Source organism: Chelon labrosus, assembly GCF_963514085.1.
Source record: "Chelon labrosus genome assembly, chromosome: 5".
Classification (NCBI taxonomy): domain Eukaryota; kingdom Metazoa; phylum Chordata; class Actinopteri; order Mugiliformes; family Mugilidae; genus Chelon; species Chelon labrosus.
Genome location: NC_140341.1, coordinates 22,217,111 through 22,236,797, shown reverse-complemented (window position 1 = coordinate 22,236,797; position 19,687 = coordinate 22,217,111). Strand labels below are relative to the sequence as shown.

The window sequence follows — 19,687 nt, the reverse complement described above, 5'->3', positions numbered from 1 at the left end:
TATACACATTGGTGGAACAATTTTAATTATTTTTGTGTTATTGCTTTATATTAGGCATGTACTGAAATGAAAATTCTTGGCCGAAACCGAAAACCAAAAATGAGGAAACCACGGCCGAAAACCGAAAAACAAAACACCAAAAGAAGTTATTAGGCCAACGAAATCCCACATCTTCTACAACAGATAACAGCTGATCATCTAACGCAGGGATTCCCAAAGTGTGGTGGGGGTGTGCGCGCTGCCTCTAGGGGGTGCGCAAGATGAAAAATGTAATGGCGGAGAAAAAGTTATCTTTTTCTACGTACTGTATATGCGCACCTAGCTGAGCCACCTGCGCTGCTCTTGAGAATCCTCAGATGGATTTTTTATTTTTATTTTTTTATCTGTTCCTGACCCTATGCTCTTTGTTATTGATGTTGTGGGTCGTGTGTAACTTTAATGCAATTTAATTCAAATAACTACTGGTGTTCTAATTGTGGAGTGGGCGTGCTCGGAGGGATTTTCCTTTTCTGTGCCGCTGCCGCATCCCTCTCATGATCTGCATAGCGATCTGGATGTTTGGATTTCAGGTGATAAAGTAAACCCGACGTGGAGAAATTCTCCTGCAGATACACCCCTTCTTGAAATGTGTCAGCATTGCACATTTTGCAAATCGCTATCCGTGGGCCTTTCTCAGATATATTGAATACGTCCACACCGCACCCTCTAACCTCAGCTTGTAGCAGTGCTTGGCCTTTTTGATGCCCCTCCTCAGGTTTGCCCTGGATGTGATGCAGGCCTCTGCATCCCCTGATCTAAAGGCAGTGTTACGGGCTTTCATGTTGGGGTACGTGGTGATCTGCTTCTCTGTCGTGATGTCATCGATGATGGTGGTGATGTAGTCCATAACAGAGGAGGCATAATTGTCATTGTCCAAGTGTGAGCCACAGGTGGCCTAAGAAGCAAACATACTCCAGTCCGTGTGTTGGTACATGTCAAAGTAACATCCACGTGAATAGTAGGACCCAGGGAACATTACCCAGAGCATGACGCTGCCTCCACCAGCTTGCCTTCCTCTCATAGTGCATCCTACTGTAATTTCTTCTCCAGTTAAACATTGCGCACACCTGATGTTTAAGAAAACACAATTCATTAGACCGGCAATTCTTCTGACGCTCATGTGTCTATTGCAGGTGCTTTCAGTGGTGGACAGGTCACCATGGCTATGCCACCACATATGCTGCACATCACAAAGGACTTGTCCTGGTCACTACACACTGACGCTGTGGTCAGGAAAGCTCGTCCTGAGGAGTCTTGGAAGTTTGGAATGAACACTAACATCCTTACAAACATCTACAGGTGTGCCATTGAGAGCCTGCTGACAGGCTGCAAACTCCACAGTATATCACTGGAAACAGCCTCCCGTCCATTTACGACATTTACCAGAAATGGTGCCTGTGGAAGGCACACAGCATATCAAGAACTACAGCCACCCCATGCTCAGACTGTCCTCCATGTTACCATCTGGCGGATAGTACAGGTGCCTGGCAACATGCACAAAAAGACTGAAAGACAGTTTCTACCACCAGGCCATCAGACTCTTTAAACTCAATAAGCTAATTTCTGGACACTGAACATACACCCTGTCTGTCGGTACACTACAATGTGCAACATGACTGCCACTTTGACTTGTCACCTTTGTAATTTTTGTGCTTAAATTTAAAAATTCATACTGTTGTTTTGTGTTTTTCCTCTTACTATTTATGGCTGAGCTGACTAGTTCTCTCGTCCACAACATTCATTGCCGTGTTAATCCTGCACATGACCATTAAACCCGAATCTGACTCTGAATCTGGATCAGTTTGTCTCTCTGGCTCAGCCCAACCCATCTAGAGTAGCTCATCTCCAAACTGCAGCTGTATAAATGTTAGCAGGGTCTTGGGTTTCGTTCAGTTGGGAGGGCAGCAGCTGCCTTCTTCGTACGCTGTACACCGTAACATTTGGGAAATCATTTGGACAATGTTTTAGCTGATGTCCAAACACGGTATGCATGTTGTTCTTTCAGTACTGTTATCCACATAAATGTTGTCTAAAAACAAAGTAACTCTAATATTCAGTGTGTGTGCCAGTCTGTGAGACATGGAGAACTCAAGTGAGACTGTTTCTTTTGTGCTGGCTGCCTACGGTGACATTGGACCATTAAAGTACCTGTATTTTAGCTTAATGCTGTCCTGGTACCTCTCTATATGTGTGGCCAACACAGTTCTCATTGTGGTCATATATGTGGACAGAAGGCTGCATGAGCCCATGTATATATTACTTTGTAATTTATTTGTGAATGAGATCGGTGGCAGCACATCTCTGTATCCTCTCATGCTCTCACAGATGTTTTCAGACAGCCATGAGGTGACCCTGCCGTGGTGTTTCCTGCAGATGTGTTATATCTACACGAGTGCTTCTGTCGAGTTCTGCAGCTTAGCAGCCATGGCCTACGACAGATATGTCTCTATCTGTTATCCTTTACACTACAATGTCATTATGAACACAGAGAGGGTGTTCATCATCATCCTGCTTGTATGGACGTATTCATTTGCTAACTTTATTGTCTCGTTTTCATTCATCTTCAGTTTGAAATTTTGCGGAAATACGATCGACAAAGTGTTTTGTGACCACCGCTTACTGGTTAAACTTGCATGTTCCGTGTCAGTGTACAACAACATATCTGACTTTGTTTTTGTCTTTGGCACCTTTGTAATCCCATTCTGTTTCATTTCAGTCTCTTACATGAAGATTTTGGCTGTTTGTCTGAATGCATCTAAAGAAAACAGGCAGAAAGCTGTCACCACATGCACACCACAGATTGTCTCTGTTTCAAACATGTTTGTCGGCTCCATTTTTCATTTTGTTGATTCCAGGATTGAAACTGCTCGTGTACCGAATAAGGTCCGTATAATTCTGTCTGTTTATCTTCTTGTTTGTCAGCCAATGGTCACTCCCTTTATGTACGGGTTTAACTTACCGAAGATAAAGAATGCAAGTAAACAATTTCTGTTTCATTGGAAATAAATACTTTTTCTCTAGCAGGAGATTGTTTTACATTGTCTTTGCTCTGTGGTAGAGAACCATTCAGATTTCAGGGAAGAAAAAGAAATCTAGGAATGTCCTCATCATATATTTACATTGATACATGTGCAAATATTAAATGCAAATCTATTTCTATGCCATAACATTCTGTCATCTGCAAACAAAATGATAATGTAATGTAATACAAACTTTAATAATAAAATCCAGTGCCTTTATATCAGGCCAATTTGTCTGCTGCTGATCAGAGTGAGTGGGGCTCAGCTACTTCCCTGAATTTTCACAGGGCACCTACAGTATGTAATATTTCAGTGGCAATACTCATTTTAATGTTGAACTACAGTCTTCATGTGACAAATAGTACAAGAATAAGTATGTGGTGCATGCAGCAGCAGCCCGTTCTGCACTTAACATTCACCTCCACAGGCAAAAATGTCGGTGGGTTTAGTTAAACTTCCCTTAAAGTTTGTGTGAACGTGTCACAACCACCAACATGAAAATCTATTATCTGCATCACTTGGCCTACTGCGTGCTTTCATAAAGGTTAGAATGATGCAGACTCCAAATCCAGTTTTGGTGTCACAGAGTTTAATGCCATCCCAAATTAGTGACAGGTAAGACATTGATTCTAAAATCATTACGGTGACATTGATGTGAAAAATACTTTCAACAGGATAGAACCAACATGCAACAAGCTGACTAAACGCATTGCTTTAAAATCAAGTGACTGTAACCCTTTTGAAAGTTGAGAAAAACATGTTGAGAAAAGCAGATTTTTGTTTGGCCACTGGAGGTCAGTGTGAGGCTGTAAGTAAATTTATGTATTACAGGTTTTTCTCCATTGAATTGATGAACCTGTGTAACTTGGGTTAATGTACAGATGATGCAGTAATCAAATTTTGAATTCACCTAATGATTTCTGGTTCTCTTCGCACAGTTCTTTTCACTGACCAATCACTTAGAGAGCACAAATAGGAAGGTTGCCATTGGACCACACCGAACCGGAACATTCTGGTAGAAAATACAATGTCCATGTGTTGTTTTCCATTTCCATCCAATTTTTGTCTAGAAAGCCTTATGGAGAATTTTTTTTTCTTTATTCCTCCCAATTTTATTCACACACAAAATGAAACCATACAAACATTATGAATACTGGAAGCCATGTATCGACAGCATGACTCCAACCTGCAAAGCACGGTTCCATTAGTCTCACTTGAATATCATTGTGCTGCCACGGTGAGGCATTGTCCCCCAATGCATTCTCATGTCCTCTGCATCAAGTATTGTAATTTTGTCAAAGAGTGTCGGATCTGGTATCTGTGCTGTTGACCCGCTTATATTAGATGATATGAGCGCACAGGACTTTGAGCCAGGACACTTTGTGTTTGCACACAGTATTCAGGTAGTGTGGAAGATCATGGTCTTTGGGTTAAAATACACCAGAAGGTGGGTTAACACTTGTGTCAACTGAAAACCCTGTGCATCCAGAGCACTGCTTCCAAGGACCCTATGTATATATGTCTGGGAAGCCAGTGGCTTCAGCAAAGTGGCAAAATTCAACACTGCTGGAATTAGATCAAGCTGAGACTGATTAAGAGCTTTGAAGGTTGTGCCCAAAGCATTTCTCTGTGTTTAATCTGCTTCAACTGGACAACTGCAACTTCCTAGTTCCTCCCCGATCCGCCCTCCAACTTCCTGGTTCCTCCCTGATCTGCTTTCATCTCATCCATTCCACCAATCCGAAGACTGTGTCCATCAGGCGAACCGGTTTAAAAGCATCATTATACCAACATTTGAGACAGCTGTGTGTGGAGATAGAGGAACACCTTGCCTCTGTGTTAGAGAAAGGTGTTGTTCATTGACAATTTAGAACTGAGTGTTTGAGCTACTTTTGTTTGGTCAGAAAGATTAGGATTAGCGGCTGTCTCATTTTGGAGCAGGGGCTGGATTTGAGTTCTGGTTTGACTCCATATTAATGTATACACTTAAAAGAATTATGTCTAGAAACACTAGGTTTAGGGGTACTACTCCCATCTGATAAGAAGTTACATGGGTAACTTTGGTTTGTTTTTGAGAGATTTGCTGCATTTAAACTTCTTCCTTTGTTCTCATTTTAGTTTTGAGTGACATCCTGTGTTTGTGTGTTTTGTTTTACTTTTGAATCATTGTACATTAGACAATAACCATCCATTTATGTTACATCCCATTACCCCTAGCGAGCTGGGTCGTAGCAAAGGTGCACTATGGTAGCAGGTGCCAAAATGGTGGCAAGTCCTGCAAGTTGTAATGGATGTACTTTTCCAGCATTTCACACAGTTGCTCATTGTGATGGTGATATGGGGACTTTAGAGGCCAAATTAACACCTTAAACTCTTTGTTCCTCAAATCATTTTTGAGCAATCATCAGACCCTAGTCATGCCACCCTAGACATGCAAGTTTCTGAGGATAACAACCATCGATGGTCCACATTTTGTCAGGAGGGGTGTAGATGATCTGTAGCAATTTAGTTAACTGGTACATGTCAAAGTAACATCCACGTGAATAGTAGGACCCAGGGAACATTACCCAGAGCATGACGCTGCCTCCACCAGCTTGCCTTCCTCTCATAGTGTATCCTACTGTAATTTCTTCTCCAGTTAAACATTGCGCACACCTGGGCCCGTATTCCTAAAGATTCTAAGAATCCTCTAAGAGAGCTCCTCTCTTAGGCTACCTTTACACGGAAACTATCTGAACCAAAAGCGCAAAAGTGGCGTTTCGTTTTCACTTTTAACTCCGCATTTAGACGAGCGTTTCTGAAACAAATCTGTGTTCAAACGGAAACGCAAAAGTGTGTGAAATTTCATACACATAGATGCAGTATACCGCCAGATGGCTAGGTGGCAACACTCCCAATAGTGCCTGCGTAGAGGTATTTACTTTTCTTCTACTTTTCCACGCTTAGCGCGCGAAATACATTAACCAAAACAACCACTTGGGTACACATTATTGCGGCTAGGGCCTGTTGAACCTCCATCGCGGAGCTCGACATGTTGTTTACTTGTTTTTCCGGTCCTGTCGCATGCTTGTCACGTCATTTCTATTCGACGAGAAACGCAGTTTTGCGTTATTCACCCTTTGCACGGTGACGCGAGGGTGGAGCGTTTTTAAGATTTCCACTCTGGAGGGTGGTTTCACTTTTTTGCGTTTTCAACCCCCCAAAACGCCGTCACCATCTAAACGATATAGGACATCCGATAAAATGTTTTGCGCTTTTCACCTCCAATCGTTTCCGTGTAAAGTGCCCCTTAGCCTAAAAATTCCTAGCTAGGAGTCTTAGCTTAGGAGTGATTCCAGAAAATTCTTAGAGAACTCTTAGCAAGGAATGGACAGAAACTCTTATCTTAGTGAGGAGGTGTGGTTGACCCCGTTGCTAGGTATGAGTCATCATTTCAAGAGGTGTGATTGGTTGATCCTAAAAGCAAGATAAAAATACACTTTTGGTGATAATTGGCCTAGAATAGACGTCAAATTAATAGACTTAATAACAGAATCTAATCTCTATGAAGACTGTATAATTATAAATAATACTTTACATAAAAATAATTTAATAGTAAGCTATACTTTAAAAAGTATCCTATAAAATGTGTGATTAAACTCAGGCCACTACCACAGTATTCACATGCTGATAGTTCTTTTTATTTGCTTTCATTCATTTACCACACTGGTAACATTTTGCACTTCACCTATTTGGTATTAACAAGAGTAAAATGGCTCAGCTTTCATCAATTTCTGTGATTGCTAACCGGCCTAGAAGCAGTGCTGGTTGATGTTCAAATCTTCCAAAAACCGAACAGCAGTGGAGAAGAAATGAAGTAGGAAATCCAACTGAAGAGGAACAGTGTTTGCTTCTGGATCAACTGGTCAATGAGAATAAAAGTGTTTAGAGACGTAGATTTGGCCCCAAGTCATCACTGCTGCATTGTTGCATTTTTGCATTTTTCCTGTTGCTAAATACCTCAGTGTTGTGATGACTTTCATTTCCGATGATACAGTAGTCCCTCGCTGTAACACGGTTCACCTTTCGCGGCCTCGCGGATTTTTTTAGTACAATTTTGCATGCTCTTTTTTTTTTTTTTTTTTTTTTTTTTTTTACAGCGCATTGTTTTCTGCGTCCTGATAGGCTAAGGGAGAGGCTGACCATTGTCAATCAATCTCCTCCGTACGGTGTCTACAGAATTGTTGCAAATTTACATATACAGTATCTTTGATCGCTGGCAGTGTGACTGAAGTGCGGTATGTTTGCAAGTTATTGAGAAAAGTGTATAAAGTGTGTAGTGAGGGGTTTTGCAACCGTAAAACATTTATAATCATTGTAAAAAATAAAGCTGACTACTTCGCGGATTTCGCCTATTGCGGGTTATTTTTAGAACGTAACTCCCGCGATTAACGAGGGACCGCTGTATTGCCATTGTAACAAGCTTGATTGTCATTCAGTGTTTGGAGAATATCTCTCCTGTCTCTTCTTTCAGCCATTTTCTCCTCTGGTTAAGAAATTCCTAAGCCTCCTAAAAGTCCTCCTCCCTGCTCTTAGCAGATCTCACCTTAGGAGCACTCTTAAGAGCTAAGATTCTTTAGGAATAGCTTTTATCTTTACTAGGAGCTACTCCTAACTTTAGGAGGGAAACGTCATGATTCTAAGAATTTTCTTAGAATTTGGCCACTAGGAGCAACTCTTAGCGCTAAGAATCTTTAGGAATACGGGCCCTGATGTTTAAGAAAACACAATTCATTAGACCAGACCGGCAATGACGTGCACCACATATGCTGCACGTCACAAAGGACTTGTCCTGGTCACTACACACTGACGCTGTGGTCAGGCACACAGCATATCAAGAACTACAGCCACCCCATGCTCAGACTGTCCTCCATGTTACCATCTGGCGGATAGTACAGGTGCCTGGCAACATGCACAAAAAGACTGAAAGACAGTTTCTACCACCAGGCCATCAGACTCATTAAACTCAATAAGCTAATTTCTGGACACTGAACATACACCCTGTCTGTCGGTACACTACAATGTGCAACATGACTGCCACTTTAACTTGTCACCTTTGTAATTTTTGTGCTTAAATTTAAAAATTCATACTGTTGTTTTGTTTTTTTCCTCTTACTATTTATGGCTGAGCTGACTAGTTCTCTCGTCCACAACATTTCATTGCCGTGTTAATCCTGCACATGACCAATAAACCTGAATCTGACTCTGAATCTGGATCAGTTTGTCTCTCTGGCTCAGCCCAACCCATTTAGAGTAGCTTATCTCCAAACTGCAGCTGTATAAATGTTAGCTGGGTCTTGGGTTTTGTTCAGTTGGGAGGGCAGCAGCTGCCTTCTTCGTACGCTGTACACCGTAACACCTGGGAAATCATTTGGACAATGTTTTAGCTGATGTCCAAACACGGTATGCATGTTGTTCTTTCAGTACTGTTATCCACATAAATGTTGTCTAAAAACAAAGTAACTCTAATATTCAGTGTGTGTGCCAGTCTGTGAGACATGGAGAACTCAAGTGAGACTGTTTCTTTTGTGCTGGCTGCCTACGGTGACATTGGACCATTAAAGTACCTGTATTTTAGCTTAATGCTGTCCTGGTACCTCTCTATATGTGTGGCCAACACAGTTCTCATTGTGGTCATATATGTGGACAGAAGGCTGCATGAGCCCATGTATATATTACTTTGTAATTTATTTGTGAATGAGATCGGTGGCAGCACATCTCTGTATCCTCTCATGCTCTCACAGATGTTTTCAGACAGCCATGAGGTGACCCTGCCGTGGTGTTTCCTGCAGATGTGTTGTATCTACACGAGTGCTTCTGTCGAGTTCTGCAGCTTAGCAGCCATGGCCTACGACAGATATGTCTCTATCTGTTATCCTTTACACTACAATGTCATTATGAACACAGAGAGGGTGTTCATCATCATCCTGCTTGTATGGACGTATTCATTTGCTAACTTTATTGTCTCGTTTTCATTCATCTTCCGTTTGAAATTTTGCGGAAATACGATCGACAAAGTGTTTTGTGACCACCGCTTACTGGTTAAACTTGCATGTTCCGTGTCAGTGTACAACAACATATCTGATTTTGTTTTTGTCTTTGGCACCTTTGTAATCCCATTCTGTTTCATTTCAGTCTCTTACATGAAGATTTTGGCTGTTTGTTTGAATGCATCTAAAGAAAACAGGCAGAAAGCTGTCACCACATGCACACCACAGATTGTCTCTGTTTCAAACTTGTTTGTCGGCTGCATTTTTCATTTTGTTGATTCCAGGATTGAAACTGCTCGTGTACCGGATAAGGTCCGTATAATTCTGTCTGTTTATCTTCTCGTTTGTCAGCCAATGGTCACTCCCTTTATGTACGGGTTTAACTTACCGAAGATAAAGAATGCAAGTAAACAATTTCTGTTTCATTGGAAATAAATACTTTTTCTCTAGCAGGAGATTGTTTACATTGTCTTTGCTCTGTAGAGAACCATTCAGATTTCAGGGAAGAAAAAGAAATCTAGGAATGTCCTCATCATATATTTACATTGATACATGTGCAAATATTAAACGCAAATCTGTTTCTATGATACATGGATTTTTAAAATATATTAATTTGCAGAACGTTCTGTCATCTGCAAACAAAATGATAATGTAATGTAATTTACTTTAATAATAAAATCCAATGCCTTTATATCAGGCCAATTTCTCTGCTGCTGATCAGAGTGAGTGGGGCTCAACTACTTCCCTGAAATTTCACAGGGCACCTACAGTATGTAATATTTCAGTGGCAATACTCTGTCATTTTAATGTTGACCTACAGTCCTCATGTGACAAATAGTACAAGAATAAGTATGTGGTGCATGCGGCAGCAGCCCGTTCTGCACCTAACATTTACCTCGTCAGGCAAAAATGTCGGTGGGTTTAGTTAAACTTCCCTTAAAGTTTGTGTGAACGTGTCACAACCACCAACATGAAAATCTATTATCTGCATCACTTGGCCTACTGCGTGCTTTCATAAAGGTTAGAATGATGCAGACTCCAAATCCAGTTTTGGTGTCACAGAGTTTAATGCCATCCCAAATTAGTGACAGGTAAGACATTGATTCTAAAATTATTATGGTGACATTGATATGAAAAATACTTTCAACAGGATAGAACCAACATGCAACAAGCTGACTAAACGCATTGCTTTAAAATCAAGTGACTGTAACCCTTTTGAAAGTTGAGAAAAACATGTTGAGAAAAGCAGATTTGTTTTTGGCCACTAGAGGTCAGTGTGAGGCTGTAAGTAAATTTATGTATTACAGGTTTTTCTCCATTGAATTGATGAACCTGTATAACTTGGGTTAATGTACAGATGATGCAGTATCGACAGCATGACTCCAACCTGCAAAGCACAGTTCCATTGGTTTCACTTGAGTATCATTCTAAATCACAGCTGTTCAAATCTCTGACCATAAAACGCATCATTTTGATCACTTTGTTCACCTAGAAACACTGGCCTTCAAAATGCAACATCCTGACCAGGGTGACCTACCAGTGGATCTTTGCATGAGTGGAAACTCAGTCAGAGGAACATTTCAGTCATGTATCAGTTCACCTGAACACTTTATATTGCAGGGACAGGAGATTTTATGGTGTTACCTTCTTGTATCTGCACATTGATCTTGTCTTTAGTGTTTCTCAAGTACAATATTGACTTTTGGTACGTTATGTAAATTAAGTAACATTTGTGTTGCATGCTAACTGCGACTGCTAAATGCTACTCTGAGACAAAAACCCTACACTTCACCAAAATGAAGAAAAGTAAACTTACCAAACCATTTGACGTAACATGGTCTCATGAAGCCAACACGATCACTTTTTATATTAGAGTTTTAAGTTAGTACATCAGTGTTTATTGAACGTTATGGAAAAGATAAGCATACACTGATCAGGCATAACATTATGACCACCTTCCTATTATTGCGTAGGTTTCCCTTGTGCTTCCAAAACAGATCTAGTGAATTTGGAGGCCAGGTCAACACTGTTGTTTTTCATGTTTTTTTAGTTGTTCCTAAACCGTTTTTGTGTGTGTGTCTGTGTCAGACTGCATCCTGCTGGGGATGGCTGCTGCCATCAAGGAGTGTCATTGCTATGGGGTGGGGGTGTCTGGTCTGGTCTTGGTGGGTGCTACATGTCTAAGTAACATCCACACAAATGTCAGGTCCACAAGACGGCCAATGTTATTCACTTCACCTGTCAGTGGTCATAATGTTAGGCCTGATCAGTGGATATAAGCTGTGTGTAATGTCTGATGGAAGGAACCAGTTTTGAGAAGAAAGAACATGATTTTGGGTGCTGTTTTGATTTTGCAAGAGATTTGTGGACAGAGTACTTAACTCCTAGTTTTGAGAAATTTTGTCACCATTTCTGGAAATGTACTTAAAAGTTTGGGGAAAGCTGTAATGGAAATTAAATTTGATCTAATGCGACAGCAGACAACTTGTCTGCAAATAGGAGCTGTAGCCACCAGAGGTCAGTATTACACCAGACAGTGTACGCGTGTAATTTCCTAACCTTGTAAGGAACTCAACTGAGCCGCCAGCAGGAGAACAGATACAGGAGTTAAATCACTGAAGCACTCCCTTTGAACAGCAAGTGGTGCTGTGACTATTTGGATAAACAAGACAGTTTTAAACATAAGATCTTACAGTGCATGAACTAAACACTGATGTGATCATTTAAAAGTCTTTATATATGTTTTAGGTTCATGAGGCCATCTTACATATGCAAATACATAGACGTGAGTGGAAATAAGTTTCATTTCTCTTGTTTTGGTGAAGTATAGGCGTTTTGTTTTGGGAAAAAAAGCCAATACAACATGTTTATACAACGTAAATGTTACCTTTTTGACATAGTATGTAGCAAAATTCACTAATTTCACCAATGGAAGTACAATGAGAAACACTACAGTGAAAATCGGTGCACAGATACCAGGTAGATATTTATGCATTGTTGGAATACAAAGTGTTCAGCTGAACTGATACATGATTTGATTTTCCAGCTGCCCAGGTGCAACGTGGAGTGAGACTCATTGGTAGTCAGAGTGCTGCATTTTGAAGGCCAGGTTCTAGGTGAACAAAGTGCGCTAAATGATGCAATTTGTGTTCAATAAGGCAGACGTGTCTCATTCTGTTCTGTTTCTCTTCCTGCTTTTTTCCTGACACTCTGTTTCCTCATCTCTCCCGTTTTCCCACGCCGTCAAAATCACTTCATTCTTAACATCTACGTCATCGGTCTTCCAGATCTGTTTGCCTGCCAATCAATGAATTCCCAGTCCCCGTGCTTTAAATTCATTTTAAATCTCTCACTCTGCTTTCAGGTCGTTTATTGTGCAACCCTCCCTACCTCCTCCTCTCCATCTCCACTCCCTTTTGGTCGTTCTTCATCAGAGGTCTCCTTTATTCACCTGCTATCTTCATCTACATCTCCACCACCAGCATTCAGACTACCGGGACTCCTGTCCATATCTTACTTCATCGTCTGGGATGCAGCTCCATGATAGGATCACTCACTGGAGTCAGCCAAAATGTCCCAAAAAAACAAAGCTAAGACCAATGTTGCTGCACACGTTGACTTCCCTGAAAGAAAACCAGTGTGGTTACCTCTGTTTTAGCTTTGTTTTTTGAATATACTATGACCTGAAAATCTTCACAAAATACTTTTCCACAGTAAATGTTTATTCTGATGCAACATGATATTTAAGTGAGATCAGTGGAATTGTGATTAGAGTTTAGCAGTTTGGAGTTGATACAGCTTCACATTGTTGTCAAAGTGTGCATACCTCTAAGCAGTATAGAATGGGGGAAATGGGTAATAAAGGGAGTCATGTGGGGTCCTAGAGAAGAATATTAGCATTTCAAATTAGCATTAATGCTAATTAGTATTAATGGGAAGTGGCTGAAGAATCCCCCATAATACATTTTAATGAGATGTGTGTACGTCTTTAGCTTTGCATCGGTGGTCTTCAGTAACATGTTCAGTTGTTTTCATCGGGAATTAAAGACGTGTCCAGTTTCAGGATGCTCCAGAGACATACAGTACATTAACAGAGCATGTTCAGAAACATGGGGGGTGTTTGGAAGGAAAACATCATCCATTGTTGCTCTGGTCGTGGATCGGCACGATTTTAGTAAACAATACAAACAAGAAGCCCACCACTGAGTGAAGTTAGACACAAATGTGTTCACATTAACTTGCTCTTGTGTGATTTAAGCACTGTGCTACATTTAGAATAATAAGTTTATTATGAGAGGACTGTTTTGTTCTGTTGTCCCTAAATGTCCTCTTAATGCTGCCTGTCTCTTTGCTGATTTCCATCAAGTCATGCCCATGCATGTATTTTCAGTCTTGGCTTAGGCGTTAAAAACAACTTTTAAAAGAGTCCGTATAAAGTGTGTGCAAAGACCGGCTGCTGGCACTAAAATACCACACACATGTTGACTAAACAATCTGAACCACCAAGGCTGAGATTGTTTGGTCAACTGCTGTCAAGAATTTAGGGTCAAACCCATCTCTGGCTGCGTTTACATGGATAACATTTTTTCAGACTCTTATCTTTCTGATCGGAGTTTCAAACTTAACTGCTTACATGGACGCCAAATAAAACGATCGGACAAGATATATGTTTTCGCAGGCCTACAAATCAATAAAAAAATTAACTTCTTTAAAATGGGAAAAGTGTTTCTGGATCATTGAGTCTGCATGGGATATAAGAGGGGTCTTAAACATAATTAATGACCAAAAAACAGAGAATTCTGAAACGTAAGGGCCCAGATTTTCCTTCCACACTCCAACCGACTTGGATAAAGAAGTACCCACGTTTTAAATGGTGCAGCCCATCTTGGTTGATCTCTTCAAACAACTTGTTAATGCTACTTCAATGTTTCTGTCTCTTCTGGAAACCTGTCATGTCATCTGCTCACTCTAATGCTTTGCTACTGAATAGATTGTCAAACGTTTATGCCACCCCTCTCAGTCTGTTTGAAACTTAATTGCCATCAGGTCACTATGTTCAGACGGAGGTGGTTACATGACACCTTTCTATGCTGATTATTAGAGGAATACTAGTATCCATGGAAACGTCGCCTCTGCACACAAACCACAGGAACCAACACTTTACAAACTTTATCACTTTTATTCAAACTGTACACGTACAACAGGCTTACCTCATTAACAAACAAGTAAAAAAGACAAAAATGAGTACCCCCATAAATACAATTATGCCTTTAAAAATCAGAGTTTGTGTTGACTTGATGGTTTGCATATGTTCTGATAACAAAAACAACACACCAACGGTTAATATTCCTTCTGACAACAACACAAACAAGTCAGTCTGGTATCGTTGACACTGGCAGATTTCAGCTGTCTTGAGACGGTAACCGATTGCTTTTCCTTTTTTAACGTGATGACTGAGTGACCTGTTTCCTAACTCTGTCCTATGACAAAAAAAAGGTAACCAGGGTTTGAGGTATGTTGAACATTCACATCAGAAAACGGGCATTTCTTATATACAAACCGTTTTAAACTATACTATGAAAATTGGTATGAAGTTTTAGTGTAATAATGTGGAGCGGGGACACGGCTTCAGAAATGAAAATAACTAGAATGCCAGGTCTATTATGCTGCGAGTTGTCCCTCATTGCTGCAGTGTTCCCATTCATTATTTAAATATGTGACGTATGCAGAGAAAATGTGCTATATGACAAAAAACAAAAGCTTCTGGCAACCATATGCTGCCTTGCAGCTGACTGAGTCAGGACAAAAACATGTTTTCCTGCTTCCCCACAAGGACTCCTACTGATTTCATTACGAGACTGTGATTCTCTCACTCTGTCCGAATGGCCGGCTAACTGCAAGCAACAGGAGAACAAATCCTTGATTTATTTTTTCACTATCGATACTATTGTCACCAATTATGTATTCGGCACAATTAAGTACGTAATACCATTATATCTCTGCATTTGGCTTGAATAAAAGCATTGTTTTCTACACAAATTTAAAAAAACGCTCTCGAAAGTAAATGAACATCCTCAATCCTGAAATTATGTTATTTCAATGATAAGAGCATTTAGTTGACAGTTTCCCCTGTACTATAATAAAGTTTGACGCTAACCTAAAAAATATAATTTATGAACTGATGGATGATTTAAGGTCATGTGAATGTTCGGTTTCATCCATAAACAAAAATATCTTGTTGTTGTAACCTTTATACTGAGGTGAATCTGTCCCAGAAACTGTCTCGGTCTACACTGCACTCTCCAGAATAAAAAAATATTCCCCCCTTTGACCTCCTTCCTGACATTTCTCCAACTTAGAACATCAAATATATGTGTCCTAATTCCAGATGCAGAGAACATACATGCAGGTTCCCTGTATATAGTTTGAAGATTTGTGTAGAGGCGAGACACTAGAATAAAAAACTCAAGAAAACCCCTGAAATGTTCAGTCTGCCTGTGAAAACCATGTAACACTTTAGGTGAAATTACAAGGAAGTAAGGCAACTCGAGTTACACTGAGCACAATGCGGGCGTGAATGTGTACCGTATCGTGTACCCTTGTTCCGCTGTATCCGAGATAAAATAACATTAAAAGTCCAGCGCAACCATTTGCACTCCCAATGATTAAATCTGGATCATTGAAATGGTGCTTTGGGTGCATTAAAAGCTTAAAAGTCTTTTTGATGGGGAATACAACAGTTAAGAGACCACACACAGAGACAAACAATGAGCTGTTGTGTCTCAGTAACAGAGCGGAGGTTGTGTGTGTGTGTGGTCTCTTTAACTCTTGGTACCAGGTTGATCTCTGGTGTATCAGTCATTTTTTTTTTTTTAACACTAAGGATAGCTGTGCAAACCAACACATAACTTCATTCACCTTTCGGAGTGAACATTCAATACAGGAGCAAATAATCATCAATGTGAAATATGAAAAACAAAGTTTTTAAAAAAAAATCTATGAAATAAAAGTTTGGATTTCTGGGCAGCCACTTGGCACATAATGGTCAGGAGTTGATGAAATATTTCCAGCTGTTATAACAGACAAGATTGTACTCTGCAAATACTAACACGTGTATTAAAGCTTTTCAGTCTTCAGCTAAAAGCAGAGTAACTTCAACTGTACAAGTATGGTCCAGCCTTCCCTTCACAGTCAGAGGGTGTGGCTGTGGCAGGAATCAAACCGTTTGACCTTTTGGCTGCAGTGTGGACAGAGGGCCGCGCTGCTTGATTCAACAGTCTTTTCTGTTAATGTGTTGTCCACTGACAAACTCTCAAAAGAGTAAACAGGAAGTACATTCAAATTGTTATATAAAGGATATAATTGATAATATGCAGGGAGTTTGTATTAGAAGTTACTTCACCAATCTGGTGTTAAAGTCCAGCATGGCCATTAAAGCCAGTTCATAATCCAATGATGCAAAGGCCAGGATTGTGGGATTTCTGATGACAAAAAAAAAGGGGGGGGGGAAGACATATTGAAAACTCATCCAGCTTCTATGGAATACAGATAAAAGTTTGGTTGTGTTCAAAAGCCTGAATTGTTGCCACAACCTAGGAACACAAAAATCCAATCACAAAATACATCCAAAAGTATTAAAATGAAAGCTATTTGACCTCATTTTCAGATTGTTATATATCCATAACTCCGCAGCCTTGTACCTTTTAATCCTCTAAACTTCACACCGTTGTCTCTCCGTGGTTACCGTTGCTAAGGCGCTTGTAGAAACTCCGCCATGATTGAAGAGTCTTCCCGGACCAGACCCAGAAACCAGAAGTGATCCCGACAATCATGGTCATCAGGTATTTGATCATGAACACGGTGAAGTCCGGAGTCATGGGGGCGAAGTTGTGAGCCGGACAGGGCACTGCGAAGCGCTTGCAGGTCTGCATGTGCCAGGTGCGCTCCCAGTGCTCCCTGAAGGCCTGCTCGTAGAAGTAACAGGCAATCACGATGGTGGCCGGTACCGTGTAGAGCACGCTGAACACGCCGATGCGCACCATCAGCTTCTCCAACTTCTCCGTCTTGGTGCCGTCGTGCTTCATGATGGTGCGGATGCGGAAAAGCGACACGAAGCCGGCGAGGAGGAAGGAGGTGCCGATGAACAGGTAGACGAACAGCGGGGCCAGGACGAAGCCGCGGAGGGCGTCCACGTTGAAGATCCCAACGAAGCACACCCCGGTTAGGACGTCGCCGTCCACCTGGCCCATGGCGAGGATGGTGATGGTTTTGATGGCCGGCACAGCCCACGCAGCCAGGTGGAAATACTGGGAGTTGGCCTCTATCGCTTCGTGACCCCATTTCATCCCGGCAGAGAGGAACCAAGTCAGGGACAAAATAACCCACCAGATGGAGCTGGCCATGCCAAAAAAGTACAACACCATGAAGAGGATGGTGCAGCCCTCTTTTTTAGTCCCCTGAGCCACAGTCCTGTAGCCCTCTGGCTTGAATTTATCCACACAAACTACTTTGTCCTCCAGGAAAAAGCCAGCCGCGTAGGCTACGGCCACCATAAAGTAACAGCCAGATAAGAAGATGATGGGCCGCTCTGGGTATCTGAACCGCCTCATGTCCACCAAATACGTGAGCACCGTGAATAAGGTGCTCACACAGCACAGGATGGCCCAGATGCCAACCCACAGCCGGCCGAATTTCACCTCATCCTCTCGGAAATACATGATCCCGGTCGGCTTTGTGGGCTCGCACGGGGCTCCGCAGTCTTTGACCCCCATGAATTTGTAGCCGAGATAGGGTGGCACCTCCAGCTGCAGAGGGCAGGAGAACTGGTGGTACGGACTGTGTTGCGGCGGGCGTGGGTTCAGCCGGGGTATGTTGGGGGGAAGGGTCACGATGTCGGGTACATGGGGAGCAGAAGAGTCGTCCGGGCTGGCGGGTTCGGATGTGTTCTGGCCGACGCAGATCTCGCCGGCTCCGTGGACGGGGAAAGCCTCGCAGCGGAGCCGCTCCGGCCACTGGAAGCCGAATTTATTCATCAGGGCTTCACATCCTTGGCGTGCACGCTCGCACAGGGACCGACACGGAGGGATGGCCTGCTCCAACACGGTGCAGACGGGCGCATACATGGAGCAGAGGAAAAACTTGAGGTCCGCGGAGCACTGGACCTTCACCAGCGGGTAGAACTGGTGCACCTCAAGTCCGGCGTCCTCCTGGTTCGTGTGGCCCAAGAGGTTCGGCATGATGGTCTGGTTGTAGGCGATGTCGGTGCAGAGCGGGATGGAGATGGGTTGGCAAAACCCGTGTTCTGGGACCGATATCCCACTCTCACTGTTGTAATGCTGAGCAGAAGTGGTTGAGAGAGACAGCCCGCACAGCAGCCACATGATCCGCAGCAACACGGAGCCAGTGGTGAACCTGGCCGCCGCCATAGTTGAGGAGGAGGGGGGAGGGAAGGAAAAACTTTGATCCAAGTAGGGCGACTTAAAAACGGTTGAAAACTAGAAGAAAAAATCAACAATTGTCCCAATTCACAGCTTACAGTTCAAGTATGTTGAGTTGAAGTGGCTGTACTTTACTTTCTCTCGTCTTTTACGAAGATAAATCCAAATGAAACGTTCGTCGTGTCATGACTTCTTAATGGTCTTTGTAAGTGACTCCAAGCAGTCCACTCTCACTCCCAGTGCGCTGAAAAGAACACTTAAAAGTCCCGTTTTCTCCCAAAAAAAAAAACCGCGAATCAATCCGCCGACTTAAAAACTAAAGCGCTGCGCAAAACAGCAAGCACTAAAGACGCAAAAGGTTTATATTTCCATCGTTTTCGACTTTTCTTCACGCGGAGCGTCGGTTCACATGCTGGGCGGTTGGAAGTCCAGAGGCTCGCTCTCCTCACTCCGTGCAGATTCCACCGGTTTCCAGGCGCCCATTCCATTCACAAGACCCCCCCTCCCGACAGAGAGCAGGGCGCCTTGAAACCGGTGCCGCGTCTCAACCAATCCCAGCGTTTGTTTTCCTACAGGACTCGTTCTTGATTGGCCTTTACTCCCCCACCGCAGGAAAATATGTTACAGTAATTACATTACACCAGAGATTTTACCTAAATAATCAATTCTCCTGGTTAGACTTTCAAAACATTTGACACTAGTTGAGTCTTTCAGAGCACTTAAGATTCTTAGATGGTGGAGGAAATGTATTTGACCACCATTTGTGCATTTTCTGATCCCAAAACACAAAGGTGAACTAAATGGCTCTTGTGCATGCATGTATTGAAAATAAGAAAATGTTATATATAAATACAATTGATGTTAAATTAAATGGGATTTCGTTCTGTCTACCAGGCTCAAACACAGTAATACCCCTTTTTGCGGGCCAGACTGCAGTCTGTTATATAATTTAATAGAAAATAAGGTTAAAACTCATTATTTTGTTACTTTATCATTTTCCGTCTTTTTCATAATTACATCATATATGCATATATTTTCTCCCGTCTCGACAGAAAGTTGTCTCTACACCATCCAAGTGTGCAGCTGTGAGTTCTCTCCATCTCCTCTCGGACTCTTAACACACAGCCACTCACTGTGTGTAGGACATGTAAACACTCTGCAG

The 19,687-nt window shown here is 41.9% G+C and overlaps 3 protein-coding genes across 3 annotated transcripts; 2 read left to right on the top strand and 1 right to left on the bottom strand.

The window, feature by feature from the left end:
* The first annotated feature begins 2,006 nt into the window (after positions 1-2,006).
* On the top strand, positions 2,007-4,110 carry LOC311487719 (olfactory receptor 7G1-like). Its single transcript, XM_084544076.1, has one exon. The coding sequence runs from the start codon at positions 2,119-2,121 to the stop codon at positions 3,043-3,045; it is 927 nt and encodes a 308-aa protein (XP_084400202.1). The 5' UTR covers positions 2,007-2,118; the 3' UTR covers positions 3,046-4,110.
* A 3,810-nt stretch (positions 4,111-7,920) lies between these two features.
* Positions 7,921-9,619, top strand: LOC311487762 (olfactory receptor 7G1-like). The gene has a single exon (XM_084544126.1). It carries the CDS (start codon positions 8,597-8,599, stop codon positions 9,521-9,523), a length of 927 nt encoding a protein of 308 aa, XP_084400252.1. The 5' UTR covers positions 7,921-8,596; the 3' UTR covers positions 9,524-9,619.
* A 3,853-nt stretch (positions 9,620-13,472) lies between these two features.
* On the bottom strand, positions 13,473-19,122 carry LOC311487994 (frizzled-7-A-like). The gene is made up of 2 exons (XM_084544492.1): positions 16,789-19,122; positions 13,473-16,569 (listed from the first exon to the last, which is right to left on the bottom strand). Exon 1 carries the CDS (start codon positions 18,511-18,513, stop codon positions 16,807-16,809), a length of 1,707 nt encoding a protein of 568 aa, XP_084400618.1. The 5' UTR covers positions 18,514-19,122; the 3' UTR covers positions 13,473-16,569; positions 16,789-16,806.
* Between the last annotated feature and the right edge of the window lie 565 nt (positions 19,123-19,687).